The 18,809-nt window shown below is 41.8% G+C and overlaps 1 protein-coding gene and 1 long non-coding RNA gene across 4 annotated transcripts in view; one reads left to right on the top strand and one right to left on the bottom strand.

Annotated features, from left to right (window-relative positions):
- Positions 1-16,940, bottom strand: part of RNF145 (ring finger protein 145) — a 46,280-nt gene extending 29,340 nt beyond the window's left edge. The window contains exons 1-2 of one of the 2 annotated variants that reach the window (XM_086851237.1): positions 16,687-16,940; positions 7,437-7,650 (exon numbers count right to left, since the gene is read on the bottom strand). In XM_086851237.1, coding sequence (XP_086707363.1) covers positions 7,437-7,620 — 184 coding nt within the window. In that variant the 5' untranslated portion in view covers positions 7,621-7,650; positions 16,687-16,940. Of the gene's footprint in view, positions 1-7,436; positions 7,651-16,013; positions 16,607-16,686 lie in introns of those variants that run through there. The other variant, XM_023935874.2, reaches the window with a different exon arrangement.
- A 76-nt stretch (positions 16,941-17,016) lies between these two features.
- Positions 17,017-18,809, top strand: part of LOC147650337 (uncharacterized) — a 4,886-nt gene continuing 3,093 nt past the window's right edge. The window contains exons 1-2 of one of the 2 annotated variants that reach the window (XR_015276593.1): positions 17,017-17,273; positions 17,393-18,682. This is a non-coding gene — a long non-coding RNA (uncharacterized LOC147650337). Of the gene's footprint in view, positions 17,274-17,392; positions 18,683-18,809 lie in introns of those variants that run through there. The other variant, XR_015276594.1, reaches the window with a different exon arrangement.

Here is an 18,809-nt window from a genome sequence, read left to right as displayed (position 1 = left end):
TGAAATAATTGATAGTTTATTTTATTAAAATCAAGTGTCATACAAGTCATTAACTCTGTACAATATCACTTTGACCAGAGGGCTGGAGCACCTCTCCTGTGAGGACAGGCTGGGGGACTTGGGCCTGTCCAGCCTGGAGAACAGAATAATTTTTATTCTGAGCTTTTTTAAAGGGGCCTGAAACACCTCCATCTGTTTCCTTCTAGCAACTGCTTTATACAGAATAAATGCTTCTATTACAGAACATGAGATGTTCTACACCATCAGTTTTCTTCACAAACACCTGCATTTTCTGTAATTGCTGTTCTCTGTTCACCACCTTCCTTCTACCAAACACACAAATGATGAGAGCAGGAACTCCTCAGTCTCCATGAAGACATTTCACTACCTTGCACCACAGCACAGCCTCATGAGCCAGCCCCAGAGCTCTCAAACCATCTGCAGACATTCCTATACCTCATCTCTGCTGCATTCACTCCTTTCCCTGGATTCCTTTGAGAGGGACGATTCTCCCTGAGGAACAGCCCACAACCATTTATCAACCATTTCTCATTCCAGCACGTGAGTCAAATCTCTCTAAACCTTTCCTTCTCACTGTAGCCTGTGACTCACCTTCAGGTGGAGAACGAAATGGAGTTTATTATGCAGTCTTTTATTCTTCTATTACTCTATAAATAGTTTTAGAATACCTGTTTACTGTATCTGTATTTAAGCTCTGTCATCTTTACCTTATTCTAGCACAAGAAAGTCTGTTCCTTGGCCATGTGATGATATACCTGAGCAATGGTAGGATCATTTCTGTAAAAGTAACATGTTTTATAGGGTAGTAACAAAGACATGAGACCTGGAAGGATTTTAGATATCACTGAAGTTCATTCTTCTCTACATGATCACAACTTTAATCAAAATACTTAGGATCCTTCAGGATACAATGAAGGAGTGAGAAAAAAAATAAAAGGCTAAATTAAAAGATGAAGAAAGTACTGTCACAGTGCCTTCTAACCAGCAGGCTTCCACACTGCACAGATGCTCAGATCTGTGCAGGGAAGCAGCACAAGACAGCCAAGGTTACTGCAGAAGCTTCAGCAATGAACTCCACTGCTCAGGAGTCTGGGCTGGAATATAAATGTTCACTTTGAAGCAGCCATTTGGTTTAATTGTTAGACTTTGAAGAGGGGAGAGCAACAGACATTTAAAGTAGTTCCCATTCAATCTTATTTACAATTTCCTCTTGTGACTTGGTAAGAGGGAGATTTCAGCATACTTCATGCTGCAATATTTGCATTTTTGCTGCAGAGGCCCTATTCCCAAAGTGGTACCAACCTTATTTTTATCAACAAAGCTTCTGCCAAAAACAAAAAGCGCCAAATAATTCTTTACCAACGCATCTGATTGCAGAAGAAAAGGAAGACAAGCTCAAATTCAGACATACTTGCAATAATATTCTATTCCCTTTGTTCTCCTGCAGACAAATGAAGTAATTAGTGTATGGTGTAAATAATATTCCACTTAAAAAAACAAAAGGACCAGGAAATTAAATTTCTCACAGTAGCTCTCTCATCTAAATCATTATATTCTGTTTTCATTTGCACCTCTTTTGCCAGAAGAAAACACGATGTTGAGAACATATATCCTTTGGAGAGAGTCCCCACACACAAGGACTTGCAGTTTGAGAAAGTCATCTTACTGGGTAACCTTTGAGCAGGAGTTAACAATAACTAACACTCATCTCCATCCAAATGGAGTTTTGGAGCTCTGTGTCAGCAGTGAGCACCCCCCTCCCTTGATTTAGGCTGTGCTATTTTTGCTCTTGGGACTTGGTGCATTGTCCCTTTTGACTCACTAAGTAAAAGTGAATTTGAAAGTAAAGTACATTTCTGTATAAAGCAAGCAAGCTCAGGGAAGCCAAATTCCTGCCCCAGTAAAGGAATGGTTCTAACACACTTTAAAAAACAAGTAAACAAGATAAAGAAAAGACAGAATAATCTTCCCTGAACACAGAGTGCCCTAGTGTCACAACACCAAGAAAGAGACTTGCACCTTTATGCTTCCAGCATTACAGAAGATGCATTCTGCCATCCTTAAAAATACACAAATTCCCCACTCAGCTCCTTTTCAGGAGCACAAGGAAGCAGAGAACTTCTCTTGCAAGACGGTACAGATTTAGACTCCACTGGAGAAAATAAAGTGTGAAAATCATCCTAAGCAGAAAAGCAAAGTTAAACTTTGCTAGACAAGAACACGAGTATTAACCAGTTCATGACCTCATTTACAGCCTGTTGATTCAGCTCGCTGAAAACCTCTGGCTGTGCAATGCTCATTGTTCAGTGAGCAGCAGCTCACAGACTGCCTTTCAGCAATCTCTCCATTTCTGCACCACCAAGGTGTTCCCAGCTTCTCTCACCAGAATTACCTCTTTGCCGACTCAAGTGTCTGAGGTTTATTGACTGCACACAATGGAGGCTTCTGGAACATGATCAAAGTCGCAACTCATCCTCTTTATGGAGCACTTTAGTGCTCATTTGCATGATTACATATCCCTTGTGTCCATTTCATATTATCACTCACAGTTTCCTGCACATTTAGTCTAAAAATGAGAACTCTGCACATCAAAGAGTTCATAACATTTCTTAATAAGGCCACACCAACTCTTGGAGTGCCAGAAAGTAGTAGCACAATTGCTTGGATTCTACCAGGGATTTAATTTAGGAGGCCCTACTTTTCCATTTTCCCGTATCCTGTGAGGGTAAAGGATCCATGATTTGCAAGGCAACTTGCTGGGAAGCAGCAAGTCATGAGCCACAGACTCCATCCCAACACCCAGCTCTCCTGCCTCAAAGAGGGATCAGTGCACTCCGAGTTACTCACTGCACTTCAGCCAAATCCTTGTCTGTCCTCATTTCAGTTTATTCAGACCTATATCTGGCCACAACATGCAAGTACCAACAGAACAGGACATGTTTCTGACAGCCTGCATTTGAGATGGCAGAAGTACTACAGAAACAGCTGGCACCTTTATTTTCAGTGTGTTTAATTCTCAGGATAACCAATCACCAGACTGGTTACACTGCAATTTAAACAGATTTAATATATTGTCAATGTCTCAAGAGTGGATGACTTTTAAAAGATACACTTTTATATACCTGTTCTCCAGAAAATGCAGGAAAATTAGTTCAAAACTGAGAAAACACACATCTGAAGATACTTGCACACAAGGAAATTGGTATTTATTCAGTCATGGCTCAGAACAACTGTAAACACAGATCAGAAATCCTATTATCAATATCTGCACATCTCGGTGAAAATAATCCCAACAAAACTATTCATTACTAGGGTACTGCCATCAACAGCTGTTTCTTCAATTTTTAAATGCTTAACAGATTGTGTACTCTAAGTATAAATAATCCAAGAAACTGAGTTCTTTACAGAGATTTGCAGTATTGTCTGAACAAATAAAATGGACTTTTGATTCTAGTTCTGCCATATGATTCAGAGGCTCTTTATAAATCACTAAGACAAGCTGCAATGCTGTCATGAGACTGCTACTCAGAATCAAAAATTTTAATCACCTCCTTTCAAAAAGGCTGCTAGTGGCTCCTTTTTAAAAAATAAAATTTTAAAAAAAAAGAAAAGTAGTGATATGGGTTGCCAAAAAAGAGACAACAGCTTTATACAGAAAAATTACCTGCAAGTATCCATATGCTGAGAATGCTGCTTAGAAAAAGCCTGCAACACTTAGGGAGCAGTAGAGGAACCTTCAGTCTTGAGTCAGAAAATAAAAAAGGTGTGCTGGATTTTGAGCACAGCACGCTCTCTACCTCCTTCTGTGTCCTACCAACTGCAGCATACACTGCATTTTATCCAAAAAGAGAATGAGAAGACATAACAAGTAATTATTTTAAGAAATAAAGACCAAGTCCATGTCATCAAATTGCACTTGATTAAAATTAGCTACAGTTTAAAATTAAACAGTAACACTCAGAAAATAGTTCTACTACCCATTTATCTAAGTGCTGCTGGCAGCAGAGAGACAGAAGACATGCAGCAGCAAAGCCAGAGATGCTGATTCTAAGCAGGACCTCATCTTTGTATGTATTTACACATTTAAGTCATGAATCCTCTCCTTGCAATTTTAGGCAATTTGTTTCTGTAATGCACCAACTCATTTCTTCTCACACTGAAGCTTCACTTGGCATTTCTTACAGTGTTTGTACCACAGTAGAGTATCTTTCCCCTTAAAAGGCAACACAAAAAAAAGAAATCTAAATAAAAGATCTTCTTGTAAAGCACAAGAGCTTAAAGAAAAGAGGGCAGACCAAAGGGTGCAATCAGCACACAAGGGCAGGAAGTCCAGCAGGTTTCTCCTCCCTCGAGCCCCCCTCATAAAAGCAGCATTCATAACAAGCAGCTCACACCTGGCAAATGATGTGACCAAGAGATTGAAGTATTAACCACAGCAGTTCAAGAAACTGTCATTACAAACAGGGTTGTGAAAGATGACACACCTTCTGCCTATTCCATATATCTAAATACTTTCCTTCTTTTTTCCCCCCAAAGATTTTTTTTTATTTTTTGTAACAACAAAGAATACAGTTTAAGATAGAAAACCACTCTATTTTTCCTCTTCAGTAAGAAAACCCTGTATTTAGTGCAATTCTGTGCCTCACTCATGACAGTGACTTAAATTCCAAGCCTGACTCAGATTATAGGTTAAGCTCATGAGTCTTTCCATCTAGCTCAAAGTATTTACCAGTTAGCACAAACACCATTGCTTTGCCCTTCTTCAAAGGAGAAAATTATGTGGTTTCAACTGTTTTCCACCTTCTTCACCAAAATAACACAAAAAGAAGTGTCTGTTTTCTTACAGCTACTCTACAGTGCAGAAGAAAATGGAGAAGTCTGGCAGTAAGTGCTAATCTACCCTACACAGAGGTTTCACCAATTCTGACCAGAAATTTATCTCTGCTGTTTGCACTGCTCTGTGCATATTTAGTTAAATTTCATGCAGGTGAATTTGTGGCTGACTGGTTATCAGGACTGAGTATTTTCCTTTGCTCAAAGAGATAAGAGCTGTTTCATGGAAAGATATCAAAAGGAAAAGTTGTTTCAAAGAACAAATTGTATTTTAGAAGCTTTTATTATAGTCCCAGTACTGCTAACTGGAAAGGGAATCACAGGGGAACACACATCATTTCACTTGTTACATTTAAACAGAAAAGGCACTCCTGGTAACCCCCAGTTCTGAGCAAATTTCCAATTCTATCTCCTTACTTCCAGGAAAAGGTTCACTATATAAAGATTGGTAGAGTTTATTAATTTTTAGGGCTCTCTAATCAAATTGTTCCTTGAGCATCTGCCTGAGATAGACGCACCCAATTTCCTCAGCTGCTGGAAGCACTTATATAGCACTATATATAGCACTGCAAAATACTGGCTTGTAGAAAAATTCAGTGATTGTTTGATATTGCAAAGCTGCCATTGCATTTGCTGATAGTGTTTCCTAACTGCAAATATGAAGAGAGGATTTGTTTTTTTCTAAATAAAGCAGATTAGCATGTTGAAACACATCCATGGTGAATTGTTTAAATTATATGCTGGCAGTGAATTTCCCCCAATGTATCTTCAAAGAAGCTTAATTCTCCAAACTGGTGGAAAAGTACTTTGTTTTCCCTACAAATCCAATTTATATATTTTGATACATCATCTTAATTAATGTCATATTCTAAAGTAATGCAAGTAAATCTATATAAAATGTCATGGAGGCATGTAAATTGATTTAGCCCAGCTTCACCCTGACACAACTTAAAAAAACCCCAAGAACCAAGGAAATGAAACACAACCTTATTTGAAAAGTACTAGGAGAGTTTTGTCACTAAAAATTTTCTGAAAATCTCTTAAAATGAGCACTATGTTTGACAATTTAGACTCTCTTACACAGCAACCACCAGTTGGAGAAATAAAAGTGCATCCATTCAATGTTGAGTGACTGTGCACCAGCACAAAAGCACCCCTTGCACAAGGAGCACAAAGTCAGATTCCACTGGTTTAGTACCAAAATAGCAACCAGGTGGGAAATTCTTTGGTAACAATACCCACTCCCTCTGTAGTGTTTTTTATTGGTGTATCTCAGCATACTTCAACAAGGACAAGATTATCAAATACCTATAAAGAATGGCTTTGTCACAGCTGGAAATTACCCACTGCCATCTTGAAAACCTACTGCCCAACTGTTAGTTCTGCATTAGAACCTGATCTGATAAAGTTATTCCTAAAAGTTTTGTGTGTGCACACAAATGCAGGAGAAAGCCAGCTGTAGGTACAGGCCACCATGGTCCTGTGTCACATTCAGCAGCTCCAGACATGTCCTCGCCCACAGACAAAGGAAAGGGGAACTGTGACACCAGTGTTTTGTACTGCAAGTACCTTGTCATCCCAGCATGAGTATAGTGGAGTCATAGCAGAGAACTGCACATTTCTAGTGCAGTAAATGATTTCCAGACAACAGACATTAAAAAAACAAGGGAAGCCTCATGCCAACACTTAATGCAGACAGGATTAAAGTCAGGACATGCTCCTTCAAAAGCCCACAGTTTTCTAAGTGCTTAAGTGTGTTTCCTTAGCTGACTGCAGTGCATCTTTATCTTCCAAAACCATCTACAAGGAAGAAGCACCCCAGAGTGGTTAAATTATATGCTAGCCCTTTATCTCCAAGCCAGGCAGTGCTCAGGCAGATGCTCACCAGAGATCAACCTCAAAAGCCCGAATCCAATCCCTAATTTACCCCATGTACACATGAATCACATTCTCACCTGGAGAGCAGGTCCCAGAACACCAATCCTTTCATCTCCTAAAACAGACATCTGGCATTCCAGAGCTAGACTTGCAGGCCAAGGTTCACACCTCAGCTGAGTTAGTAATTTTGTCCATTTATCTGCAACACCAGGACTGGTTACCTGCTCGAATCCACTCAGCAGAGAGTTGGTTCATAAGGGTGTAAACTGAAGAACTAAATCTGTGCAGCAGAGAAAATTAGACTTCTAGTGCTGTGGTTAGTCCAAATCAGGGTACCTTTTCCCTAATCTCTGTTTAATGTTAAGTTTCTATACTTCTTCTCTGCACAGCATTTCACAGCAGCTTCCTCATCAGTCAGAGACAGGCCAAAGTCACTGTGCTCTTCTTTCAGGATATCAATTGTGCTTCCAAACACCAGGTTTACTTGTAAAGGGTAAATAACAACAATCAGTAAAAGCCCTGGGCAGGATTTCTTCACTGCTAACATAAACTGTCCCTTAGGCAGACCTGTAATGAATGCATTGTCATGTTATTCTTTGTAATCAATACATTAACATGCTATTACTAAATTCTTAAAATTCTTGTACCAAGCCAATAGGTATTTAGTAAATGTACTATTTTCTCTTGAATAGATCTATACTTACCCACATAATGCATATTAAGGGCCAAGTACTTGTACTGGAAGAGAGGGTTGTTGTGCAGGCTACTTCTTTGGATCTGCTGGAAGAATGAGCTGACATCCCATCTGTACAAGACATCCAACAGCATGATGCTGGGGACCCTTAGGGCCACGTTTAATACTGCCTCCAACTTCTCCTTTGCAGCCATTCTCTTCCCTTTCTGTGAATTGGCAGCAGACTGTAAATAGCACAAGAGAGAGAAGAGTAATCAGATCAATCCCACTGTACAAACAGCCATTAGCTTTTGTGACTGTATGAATGGGGCTTCCTGTGTGGCCACAAACGACTGAATGAATCAACTGAGTTAAACTCAAATCCAGACAGGACAGCTTCTATTTTGCCCATATAAAGGTCAATTTGCTAGCAGTTTTTTTCCATGGTGACACTGTAAAATGGGGGGAGGGCAGGTTAATGGCATGAAAATGGTCCAAGGGTGTGCACCGTTCTTATTTACACTCATTTAGCATCCTAGCTCTCAGCCAAAAGACCCCAGTGTAGTAGGTACTCCATAAACATTTACATGATCAGCATTCGAATGTAATACTCTGTATGCTTTAGAAACCAAACACCAACAAAATTCAGACATTACATCCATCTAGCTTAGCACTATTTCTATGTCTCTCAAATTAAATAATCACCAATTAAGGCAATTTTAAATATTTTGGATTCACTTCCTCAATGTAAATTGCAATAAATAATTTTCAAATACCTAAGCTTTAAAAAAATAATTTACAGCCTTCATTAACCTCTACAAATTTATCTATTTATAAAATTTGAGGGCTGCGTGCTTTGAAGATTAGGACCAATAATTCAACTATTCTACTCATTTCTATGTAATTCACCACAAGGAATCATACAAACAATGAACATATCCTCACTCCTGAATACTAGAAGATAATTTCATTTTGGAGTTTGCCATCAGGCAAGATAATTGATGCATAACAATGAAGGGCACTTTTTTTAGAAACAACTGGTCCACAACAGCATCTCAAAAGTCACCAACAGAATCATTTTAAAGAGCAAAAGGATCAGTTTGACATCCTGTCAGCGAAGACTCACAGTTGTTCTCAAGTGAAATGTGCTGGTTTTACCATCCACCACCTGCCCATCCCTTGAAAATGATTCACTGCAGGCTGCATTAGAGAAGTGCAGTTGCAATTTGGGACAGTTGATCCAGTAAGTTTTTATCCAGAAGAAGGCACTCAAAGTAAAATCACCTACAGCACAATCAGCCCCCTGATGAGGTCAGATTTAAGAAAAGGCTCCCAATCCCAGTTATTAGGGAGACGATTGAAAAGGACTGCACCCTGAGCAAATTAATGGAAAAACCTGCACTTGAACGGCACTTTATTTTAAATAAAGGTTTATAAGACTTTATTTATATTGTCCTCGTGTAAGTTATAGAAGTTTTTCAGCTGTGCAACTTCTATACCTCAAGCCAATACAGAAGTCCAGCATGAAGTGAAACCATGCAAATATATATTAAGAAAAACCCAACCCAAATAACCGAAAAAACCCAACACCTCTCACTTACACACAAGCCTTGTGTGAGGTTTCATTTGTGTTGCCATGGCCTAGATGACACTACAAACTGTTCATGTCACACCTTCAGCCACGCTCACACTTCTCGAGCCACGGTGACATAAAATTAATTCAGCTCAAGAAGTCAGGACAGATCAAAACTGAGATGTGCCTCAATAAACCACAGGTTGCAGGGCTGTTGCTTGCCATTGTCTAGCCCACAGTCTGATTTTTCAAGCTATGTAAATGCTGGCACTTTTTACAGAGCTCTTGCAACAGCTCTACAAACCCCAAGGGGAGCACATCCTTCCCCTCGCACAGGAAGTGCCATCCAACCACATCAGGCACTCCGCACAACACCAGCATTTCACAGAGCTGCCCAACACAAATTAAAAGGTCAGCCAGAAGATTACAAATATTTAGAATGAACAACCAAAACTACCACCCAAGCAGCTACTAGAGAATCAGAGCATTCAGCATTTTGTGTGAATAAAAGGCTGAGTTTAAAGGGATGTACAAACAGAAGTTGGGAGTTACACAGATTGTATGCAAGGAGTTACAAAAATGCAGGCTTAAATAAGTCATATCAAAATGTTTCTAATGTCCCAGAATTTTCAAAAATCTGTGGGTTTGTCAAGTTCATAAATTTAATCAAAACTCTGAAATTAGGCTGCCTCCTTATTTTTCATTACGTTCCTTTTCCAAGTAGATCAGGATGTAGGGATAGGGATGAGCAGAGACTGACAGGTTTTCATTCTGTCATAAAAATACCCACGTAAAGTGACAACAAGTGTCTGATAACAAATTACATTCTCAAAACTGTCAAACCTTTTTCAGCCATCAACAACAACCAAATATGTATGACAAGAAGGTAACTTTCACTTGAGCTTTCACTTTCCTTAATTACTTCAAAAAGAGAATTATGTGAACAACTTCTTTTAATACTGAAAGTTAACTTGAGGGTCAGCACATCCAAATTAAGCTGAAAAATTCTACCTCCCAAACCCATGCACAAACCCATACTTGAGACACAGCAAACTAAAAAGTGCAGCATTTAGATTATCTAGGAGAATAATTAAATTTCAAATGCTGCTAAAACAAAAGCAACACAAACTTTGAAAACCGCATCATGTTGCAACGGAAGTGCTGTGAGGAGCAGCCACTGCAACTCCACAGCATCTTCTGTCCCTGACTGACAAAAATACTAATAAGAAACCCTTTAAAATTAACTGCACTAGAAATGCGGATGTGTTAAATAAAGCCTCAGTTGTAATGGTTGCCAAGTTCTAACAGAACGAAATAGAGGCAAGCGAAGTCCATTGCTCTAAGCTCATTATATTGTAAAGAGCTCTCACAATACATTATTTTGATTGGTGTAAAAACAAACAAAAAAACAACCACAACATTAAACCTCTAAAACCTTTAGATAAATGATGATGACAGGAGTTGCAGGATGCTCAGGCGTTAGAAAAAAAATAGGTCACTTGTCCTACAAAGCCAAAACGTGGACTGGGGAGCCACTTGTTTGTGTTTCAAATTTTTTTTCCCCATGATTTCAAACATCCCTCTGTTCCAAATAAGAGTAAGAAAAGGAACAGTCTCAGTAAGACTGTCACAGTTTAACCCCTGCTGGGAGGTAATATCACACAGCCACTTGCTCACCATCACCCCCTCTCAGTAGGATGGAGAGGAGAACTGAAAAAAAAAAAAGGTAAAAACCTTGGATTGAGATAAGAACACTTTAATAAACAAAATAAAATACCAATGATAACTGTGGTGAAACAACAAAAAAAAAAAACTTAAAACACTGAAAGAGAGGACTAAAATGCAAGAGAAACCAGTGACACAGTGCAGTTGCTCACCACCCACTCAGTGATGCCCATCCAGTCTCTGAGCAGCAGTCGGTGTCTCCCAGCCAATCCCCCCCTGTTTATACACTGGGCATGAGGTTCTGTGGTGTGGAATATCCCTTTGCCCAGTTCCCCCAGCTCCCTGTGCACCTGCTCACTGCCAGAGCACAGGAAACTGAAAAGTCCTTGATGAGAGTAAGCACTGCTTGGCACCAACTAAACCATTGGTGTGCCACCAGCATTATTCTCGTACTAAACCCAAAACACAGCACTGCACCAGCTAGTAAAATAAACTCAACTCCAGCAAAAGCCAAGACCAAAAACTTCAGATTTCACATCTAAAGCTGTGCTATTTGGCCAAACTACCTTTTAAAAAATTCCCATTATAACTGATTGCTCATGGAACATAGATTGCTCATTTTTGTTTTACAACGGTCATGTTTCAAAAATCTCTCCCTACCCTGCCACATCCATTTTGTCAAAAGCATATTCCTGGTTAGCCTTAAAGAAACCAGTAGAGTTGGCAAAAATCAATTGAAAAAAACAAAAAAAATAAACAAAAAATATAAATAAAAAATAAATAAAAAAACTCCTTCAAGTTTGTCCCAGCTCATTCTATCAGCAGATCAGACCATCTTGAGTGTGATCACACGGCACGTGCCCTCTTAAAGACAACACACATTTTCCCTTTAACAGAGTTTTCTTTCTGAAGTTTTGTCACAACATAAAATTTTGCCATTTCAGCTGAAGCTGTGAATTCTGCCACTTAAACCAGTGTAACTGTTGCTTCTGCACCAACATAAATATAAATCTATCACATCACAGACAGGAAATATGCCCGGGTAAAGCAGAACAAGGGGCAGCAAAAATCTGTACCCATTTATCCAAACAGATACAAAATTACATTAACAAAGAAAAGTTTGTACATTTAGGAAAGCATTAATCATAAAGTTACTTAATAGTTACAGAAATAAACTGAAATATCTGCAAGTGTAAATTATTCCAAGACTATTGCCACCAAAAATCACCACAGAAAGTAATTCCAGTCAAGATCAGAATCTCAAAACCAGACTTGCTCCTGCAGCATTCAGCCTCACATCTGTGAACAAGATGCTCATTCTGCTACAGCATCACAACCTAAAATACTTGGCAAGATTAACTAAGAACAAAAAGAGAGAATTTCAACTTCTGTTTCTCACATCTATGAAATTCTAGTTACTCTGGATACATCTGTTAACAAGTAGATACTGGCCTGTAGTTTCCACGTTAGATTATTTTTCAGTAATAGAGTCTGAAACTAAAAATATCACCAGGAAAACCTTTTGTTTTCCTTTGAGGTAAACTCTGCTAGACAGACTTTGAAGAGGAAAAAAGAAATTTAAAAAATAAACCCAAACGAAAGACAAAATATACAATTCTTATCAGTAGCTCTAGATAAGTTCTATGTCACAGTTCAACAACTAAATTTAGACCCATCAGCTGGGTTGTACCCACTCACTCCCTTCTTTATAGTTCTCCTGGTCTGGGGAGCAAAAAGAATTTGATTTACAGAAGAATCACATTCTTCAAAGACTCAGCTCCTTCTATCATCAGTTTGGGAGGGAGAGAACAAAGGGAAGGAACAGGACGTAAAGGTTTATCAAATATGCACTTAGAAAAGAATCTCCCTGTGTGATTCTGTAGGAAAAAAAACAAAAACAAACCTAGAACTCAGAGTACATGAGTCACCAATCCATCAAAAGGGCTCTTTCCCTCTCAGACAGTACAGAGGAAAGGAAGACTGTCTTGCTCCCATGCAATTTAAATTGGCTAACAAGGACAGCAATCAAAGATTTCTGCTGAGAAGGCCAGATCCAGCAAGATACCAAGAGCAGGAATAAAACCCTGGAACACGGAAGACGTGCACAGCAACAGCAGCACTGGCACCAGTCACTGCTCCCAGTAATGCTCAGTCCTATATCACTGGAGTAGCTCAGAAATTTCAAATAATAACCAGAGAGTATTTAGCTTTCCATTTAAAGGTTTAAAGAGTCAGTCAGCAAACAGACAGCTCAATCTTGCTGTGTAAGCAGTTAACAAGAACAAACAATATTTTTTTTCTCCTTATTTTTTTCCCATCTGATCGAACAATATGGATTGCTATCCAGTTGCTACAGTGGTGTGCCTGAAGAACTGGTATTTCTACCTAGAAAACACGGTAATTCTTACATTCCTACTCATCCAAGAGTCATTCAGTTGTGAACTGTGGTACAGCTAAGGTTAACCATTCCAAACAAATACAGCACGTGTTTTGCAAAAGCAAATGTTACTGCAAAATAAATTAGGTCAAACTCTTCTCTGTTCACAGGGACTTCAGTGAACATGAATTCACATTAAAGGCATATTAAAAATGGACAAAAGCAAGTACAGAAGGTTAATTGCAGAGAACAAAAAAAAATAATCTATATTTCCAACTTTCATTAATTCTAGCAAATTTTATATGAGGGGAAAGAAAACCAATCCAGGAAATGAAGATACATATCACAGAGCTGTGAAGATAAAGTTTTCTTTAAAGATTTATTTCTCGAGTACATTTATGCACTATGAACAGTTTCAGCCCACTCTCATTTATATAGCAAGTGCATTATATTATTTATAGGCAGCCTGTAAAACATCCTGTGGCTTTTATTTTTCATAATGAGCAGGTAAGACAAAGGAACTGAACTCAGGGACTAACACATGTTAACAAAGGTTAACAAATCCACCAGGTATACAGCAAAATCCTCCCTTCTGTGGATTTCTATGGGATCCACGCTCTGCCTGCACTGGATCAGTTCAAACCCAGTCACAATAAGAGGGGCTGCTCGGTTTTGAGATCACAGCTTAGTTGGGCACCTGAAAGACAGCAAGCTAATACATTAAAATTAAAATATAATTAGTAATATCTTTAATTAAAATCTTCAGAAGAAAATCTAGGTTGACTCAACAAACTAAACTGCTCCAAGGTCCTTTCTGGCTCCCCAGTTTCTCACCACTTCAAGGTTTGGTTTATTAACCAGTTATTCAGCACTTTTTTTTGCCTTCACAGCCGTGTTTGCAAGCCCACACCTACAAGCCTGCCTAACCACATTTGTATCAGCACATTCTGAGAAAATCTGGGCAGCAATCCCAAAGCGCCTCTGCAGAGGAGAGAATACCCAGAGGACCTGCACACCGAGCATTAATGAGAGCCCGAGATGATGCAGTGACATCCCACCCCAGAGAGCTCCCAGGAACACCAGACACACAGGCAAAGCTCACAAAACACCCTGCAACCCAAATGTTTTACCAGGATGACGCCACACAACAGGATGAAATATATTTCATCCTCCACAGTTGCTCAGGCAGTTTTTAGCCATTTCAGACACAGCCTATGTTTAGAACCTGCAATAACAATAACTTTTTACCAGACTGGTAAATAGTTAAAATAGAAAATAAGCCTTTCAAGATTTCTCTAGGTCAGCACTGATAAAGTTTCCATCCCCACTGCTGCCTTATCCGTTTTCTGAATCGTGTAAATAAAGCTTCAAGGCCTGTGAAACAGGCAGCTCAGCTTCCTGCAGCACCAGACTCGCCTGACAGAAATATCAAATGCACGGTGGAAATACCCAGAAAAGTTCCCTTTAAAACATGTTCAAGATATGCAACCAAAGAATTCTTCCAGAAAAGCTCCTCAAGATGAAGTACCCACTTCTGAGTGTTCCTCCCAAGTATGAAACTAATTACAGAGCAGCAGGGCCTCTCTGAAATGAGAGGAGATGCTGGAAGGGCAGGGAAACAGGAACAGAATGAATCACACTGTAGGACTGGACTTGAATGTACCCTTAAAGAGCAAAACGATGCTGAACTGTCCACTCTAAAAACATCAAACAATGACAGGTGTATTGAGAGCTAAAAATGCACTCGGAAGAATAAATCACCACATGGGTTCCAGAGGAGGGGAAGAGGAGCCATCTGCACTGTTTGAAGAGGAGGAAACCGACCCAAGTTTAGCAAACAGCTTGGAGAAGGTTTGTGCGAACACCAAACACCACCAAGCAGGCTCACAGTTTTCCAGGACACACCCATCGTTCAGAGCTCACTGGCATGATGCGCTGTTCTGCATCTGCACCAAGGGCTCCAGCTGCCGAACCGGACTGAGATCCCGATCTCTGCCCATCCTCTCCCAAAGCAAGGAATTCCCCAGTATTTCTTCCAATGCTCAGTCCATGTCTCCATCAGAATCGGGCTGTAACATCAGTAGCTCCTCAAGACTGATGTAAACGAAGTGAATCCTTGTTTTGGATGAGCAGCAGTTTTATATTGCTGTGTAGTATTTCTGATGAACTTTCTATGTAATGGTGGTCGCAAAGACACACATTTCGTTATGCTAATGGGTTGAGCAATTAATTAAATCCTTTAGTGATATTATGACTCAAAAAACAGAGCTGATCACCTGTTATTAAAGCTAACTAGAAAAATAAGATCCAGCTTCTCATGCACAAGCCCCCTCCTATCTAAGTTAAACAGCAAGAAAAAGCCAAGGTTACAGAGAAACCAAAGTCACGGGGCGCAATAGCTCAGACCACCCACCTAAACTAAGCATTTTTTTCCATATTTAAATCTATCTTCCACCCTACAAAAATCAAAAAGTAATTAATAATTATTTCTTTCCTCTCCTTCCAAGTTTTATCTCTACGGACACATTACAAACACAGACAAACCCTAACTGAAATATACGTAAAAGTATCCAAGTCTGAAACACAAGTTAATAGAAACTCTTGAACTAAAAACTGCTTAAGAAATGAATACCGCAACACCTACAGGTTTCAAAAAAAAAGTATTCTGAATGAGATCACAAGTGGCTAATATTAATGAGTCAAACATATTACACAAATCTCCCTTTCCTTGGTATATTTTGCCCATCATTTCTAATACTCTCTTTCATTTGCTGATACTTGCTGCATTACACACACAAAAAAAAAATCACATTTTTTTCATTTTATTCCCCCAATCACATTATTTATGCACCAGGTCCCCCACACACACCCCCAAAAAGGCAGCACAACCAGAAGGTAAGAATCCCTCTAAGAGCTCCATCTGTCACAAGTATACTTTGGTACACAGAACTACTCCCGAGCACAGAAGAAAAATGAAAATTCTTATCACAAACCTTATTTTAAAAGGCTACAGAAGGTCCCATAAAACCGCCTGACATGACATAAGTAGGAAAAATGGAAAGAGCCCTGTTCTCCACGCCACGGGCAGGCTGCTCCTTACATAAGCATGACCATATGCTCCGGGGCCCGTCTCCAGGAGAGGTGCCCGGCTCCGCTCCGTGTGTCAGCCGTGACGGCACCGGGCCGGGGGATGCTCAGCCGGCTGCGGGCACCGGAGGGCAGAGCCCGAGCCCGAGCAGGGCACAGCCCGACCCCGGGCAGGGCGGGCAGCAGCGCAGCCCCCCGGCCAAGCCAGCGGCTGTGTCAGGGCTGCAGCAGCCCGCGGCCCCCCGCTGCCCCGCTCCCCAGCAGGACACTTATTGCCCGCCCGGCGCAACTCCCGCGCTCCCCGCCGCGGGCAGCCCCGCGCATCCTGCCCGGCCCCGCTGAACTCCAGTAACCCCGGCGGCTCCCGGCGCCGGCGGAGGAGGGGAGCGGGGAGGGGAAGGGGGGCGGAGGGCGGGGAGGAGCGGGAGGGGGGGGCTGCGCGCAGGGAAGGCCGGGGAGCCCCGGCACCGGCGCGGACACGCGCGGGAGCGGCGGGGGCGCGGAGGGGCGCGGGAGCGGCGGGCGGGGGGCGCCGCGGGGACGCGCGCGCGTGCCTGAGGCGGCGCGTGCGGGAATCACCTGAACCCGCGGGGTCGCCGCCGCCTCCTCCACCTCCTCCTCCTCCTCCTCTCGCTCCCGCTCCCCGGTGGCGCGGCGGTGGCTCCGCGCTTCTCACACCGACGGCGGCGGCGGCGGTTCGGTGCCCGGCGGCAGAGCGGCTCCTCGAGGCACCATGGCCGCGCCGCGCCGCCTCAGGGCGCCGCCGACACCCCGCGGCCCCGCGGACGGGCGGCCATGGCCCCGCTGCCTGCGCGCGCGCGCCGCCCCTCTCCGCGCATGCGCGCGCCCCGCCCGCGGAGCGGCTCCTCCGCCCCCCCCCCCCCCCCCCCCCATCCTCCGGGCAGGTTCGGGCCGGGGGCGGAGGGAGCGGAGCCGCGTTTTGGGTGGAAAGAGCTGGGATTTGGGCTGGAGAGCGCTCTCCGCCGGGAACGAGTTCTGTCCATAACGCCGACACCCTTTTCACGCTTGAAAAGGCAGAGGTTGTGGTTTAAAATTCCAATGGGAGCGCAGAGGTTTGGGCTTGGGTCCTCTCGGGACGTGCGGACTCGCCAGGGCAGCTGAGAGTCTGGAAGATGACTCAGAAAAGTCGGTCAGCAAAATTCGAGGTAGTGTCTGAGCAGATGTTTAAAAGGCAACCCTGCTATTTTACTAATACTCCTTACTAGCCTTGTGGAACACAAAGTGCTGAATTACTTTCACATACTAAGGCTGATTCTGTTTCCAGTGTTGGGCTGCAGAGCCTCCAGTCACCTTCGTTTGTGAGTTCAATCAGAAAAGCACGGGATTTTCTGTATTATTGCACTGTCATTTTTCAGCTGGAGACTTGACCCAGGGGCTGCTCCCTCACAGCACAGCCCAGCACAGTATCGTTTCATCCTCTGCAGCTCACAGACCTTGCATGGAAAGTCTCACCAATATTTACCCATCCTGTCAAGGTTGCCACGGCCAAGCCCTAGAACACGTTCTTCAGTGCTATGGAAAAAATTATGACACAAAAGGAGTAATGGTTTTTACCTTAGTATTTAAAAAAAAATACAAAGCCACATTGTCTGGAACATGAAAAAAACTTCGCTGCGGTGAGGAATGAGGGAATACATTGAACTGGAAAATCCTGTAGTTCACAAGGGCTGGGCTGGCCAACTTAATAATTGCTTTTTTCCTTCCATCTCTAATGAGCAGTGGAGCTCACAGACGTAGCTATTAACAATGCCTCAAAACAGTGTCTTTAACTCTGTGAAGCAGAGATGTTAAAATAAGGAGTTTGGGTGTCTGTCCGCATTGTGCTTTGCAAAATTACTTTGTCTGAGTACCTGAAGGATTTCAAAACACCAGGAGAAAAGGGTAGTTTGAACATGTCCATCCTCAGATGGTGCATTTGGTGTTCACACCAGGCCAATCTTCTCAGCTCCAGACATTCCAGCATGCAGGAGATCAAATGGCACAACTGACAGGAGTCTCACAAACCTTTGCAGGTACCATGGAACAGATCAGCACCATTTTTTTTACAAGCCTCAGATTTTAATACAATTTAAATAAAAGCAGCAGGCTTTGTGCTGAAAAATGTTTACTTTAAATCTATCAATTTATGCAAGGGTTCCTACATTTGACTGAGAAATAACAAACCTGCCAGACCCAGCCAAACAAAGGATACCCACATGTGATTATTACTCGTAAGTACTCCATGCTCTGGTCAGGCTTAGTAGGTTCACCTTTCTGCACAGTTAACTTTCCTCCTTTGTCACTTAACAGCTCCCTGCATCACAAGTGTTTGCAGCTCTTGTTTTATGTATCCCTGTATTAAGCATGCCACTATCACCTAATCCTTTTCTTGTACCTGGGATAAACCCTGCTCCAAAGCCTGGATTATTGCAGAAAATATGAGAAAACAGCTTCACCAGCCTCCAGCCACCCCATTCTTCTGGCTCAGCCCACTCACAACTGTGTCCTGTTCCTCACCACTACCCCACTTCTTATCACAGGGAATATAAACCAGCTGTCATATAAGGTATAAGAATTTCAGTTCCATTTCTAGGGGCTGCTTGACTACTCATGCCATACATGGAAAAAAAAATCATGAGTCACTTCTTGTCTGTTCTCTGTAGGCTTGGTTCAGTGCTGACTGAGGTTGGGGTGATCTCTAA

This window comes from Cyanistes caeruleus, chromosome 15 (assembly GCF_971803275.1).
Source record: "Cyanistes caeruleus chromosome 15, bCyaCae1.hap1.1, whole genome shotgun sequence".
NCBI classification, from domain to species: domain Eukaryota; kingdom Metazoa; phylum Chordata; class Aves; order Passeriformes; family Paridae; genus Cyanistes; species Cyanistes caeruleus.
This window is presented reverse-complemented; position numbering and strand designations above follow the sequence as displayed.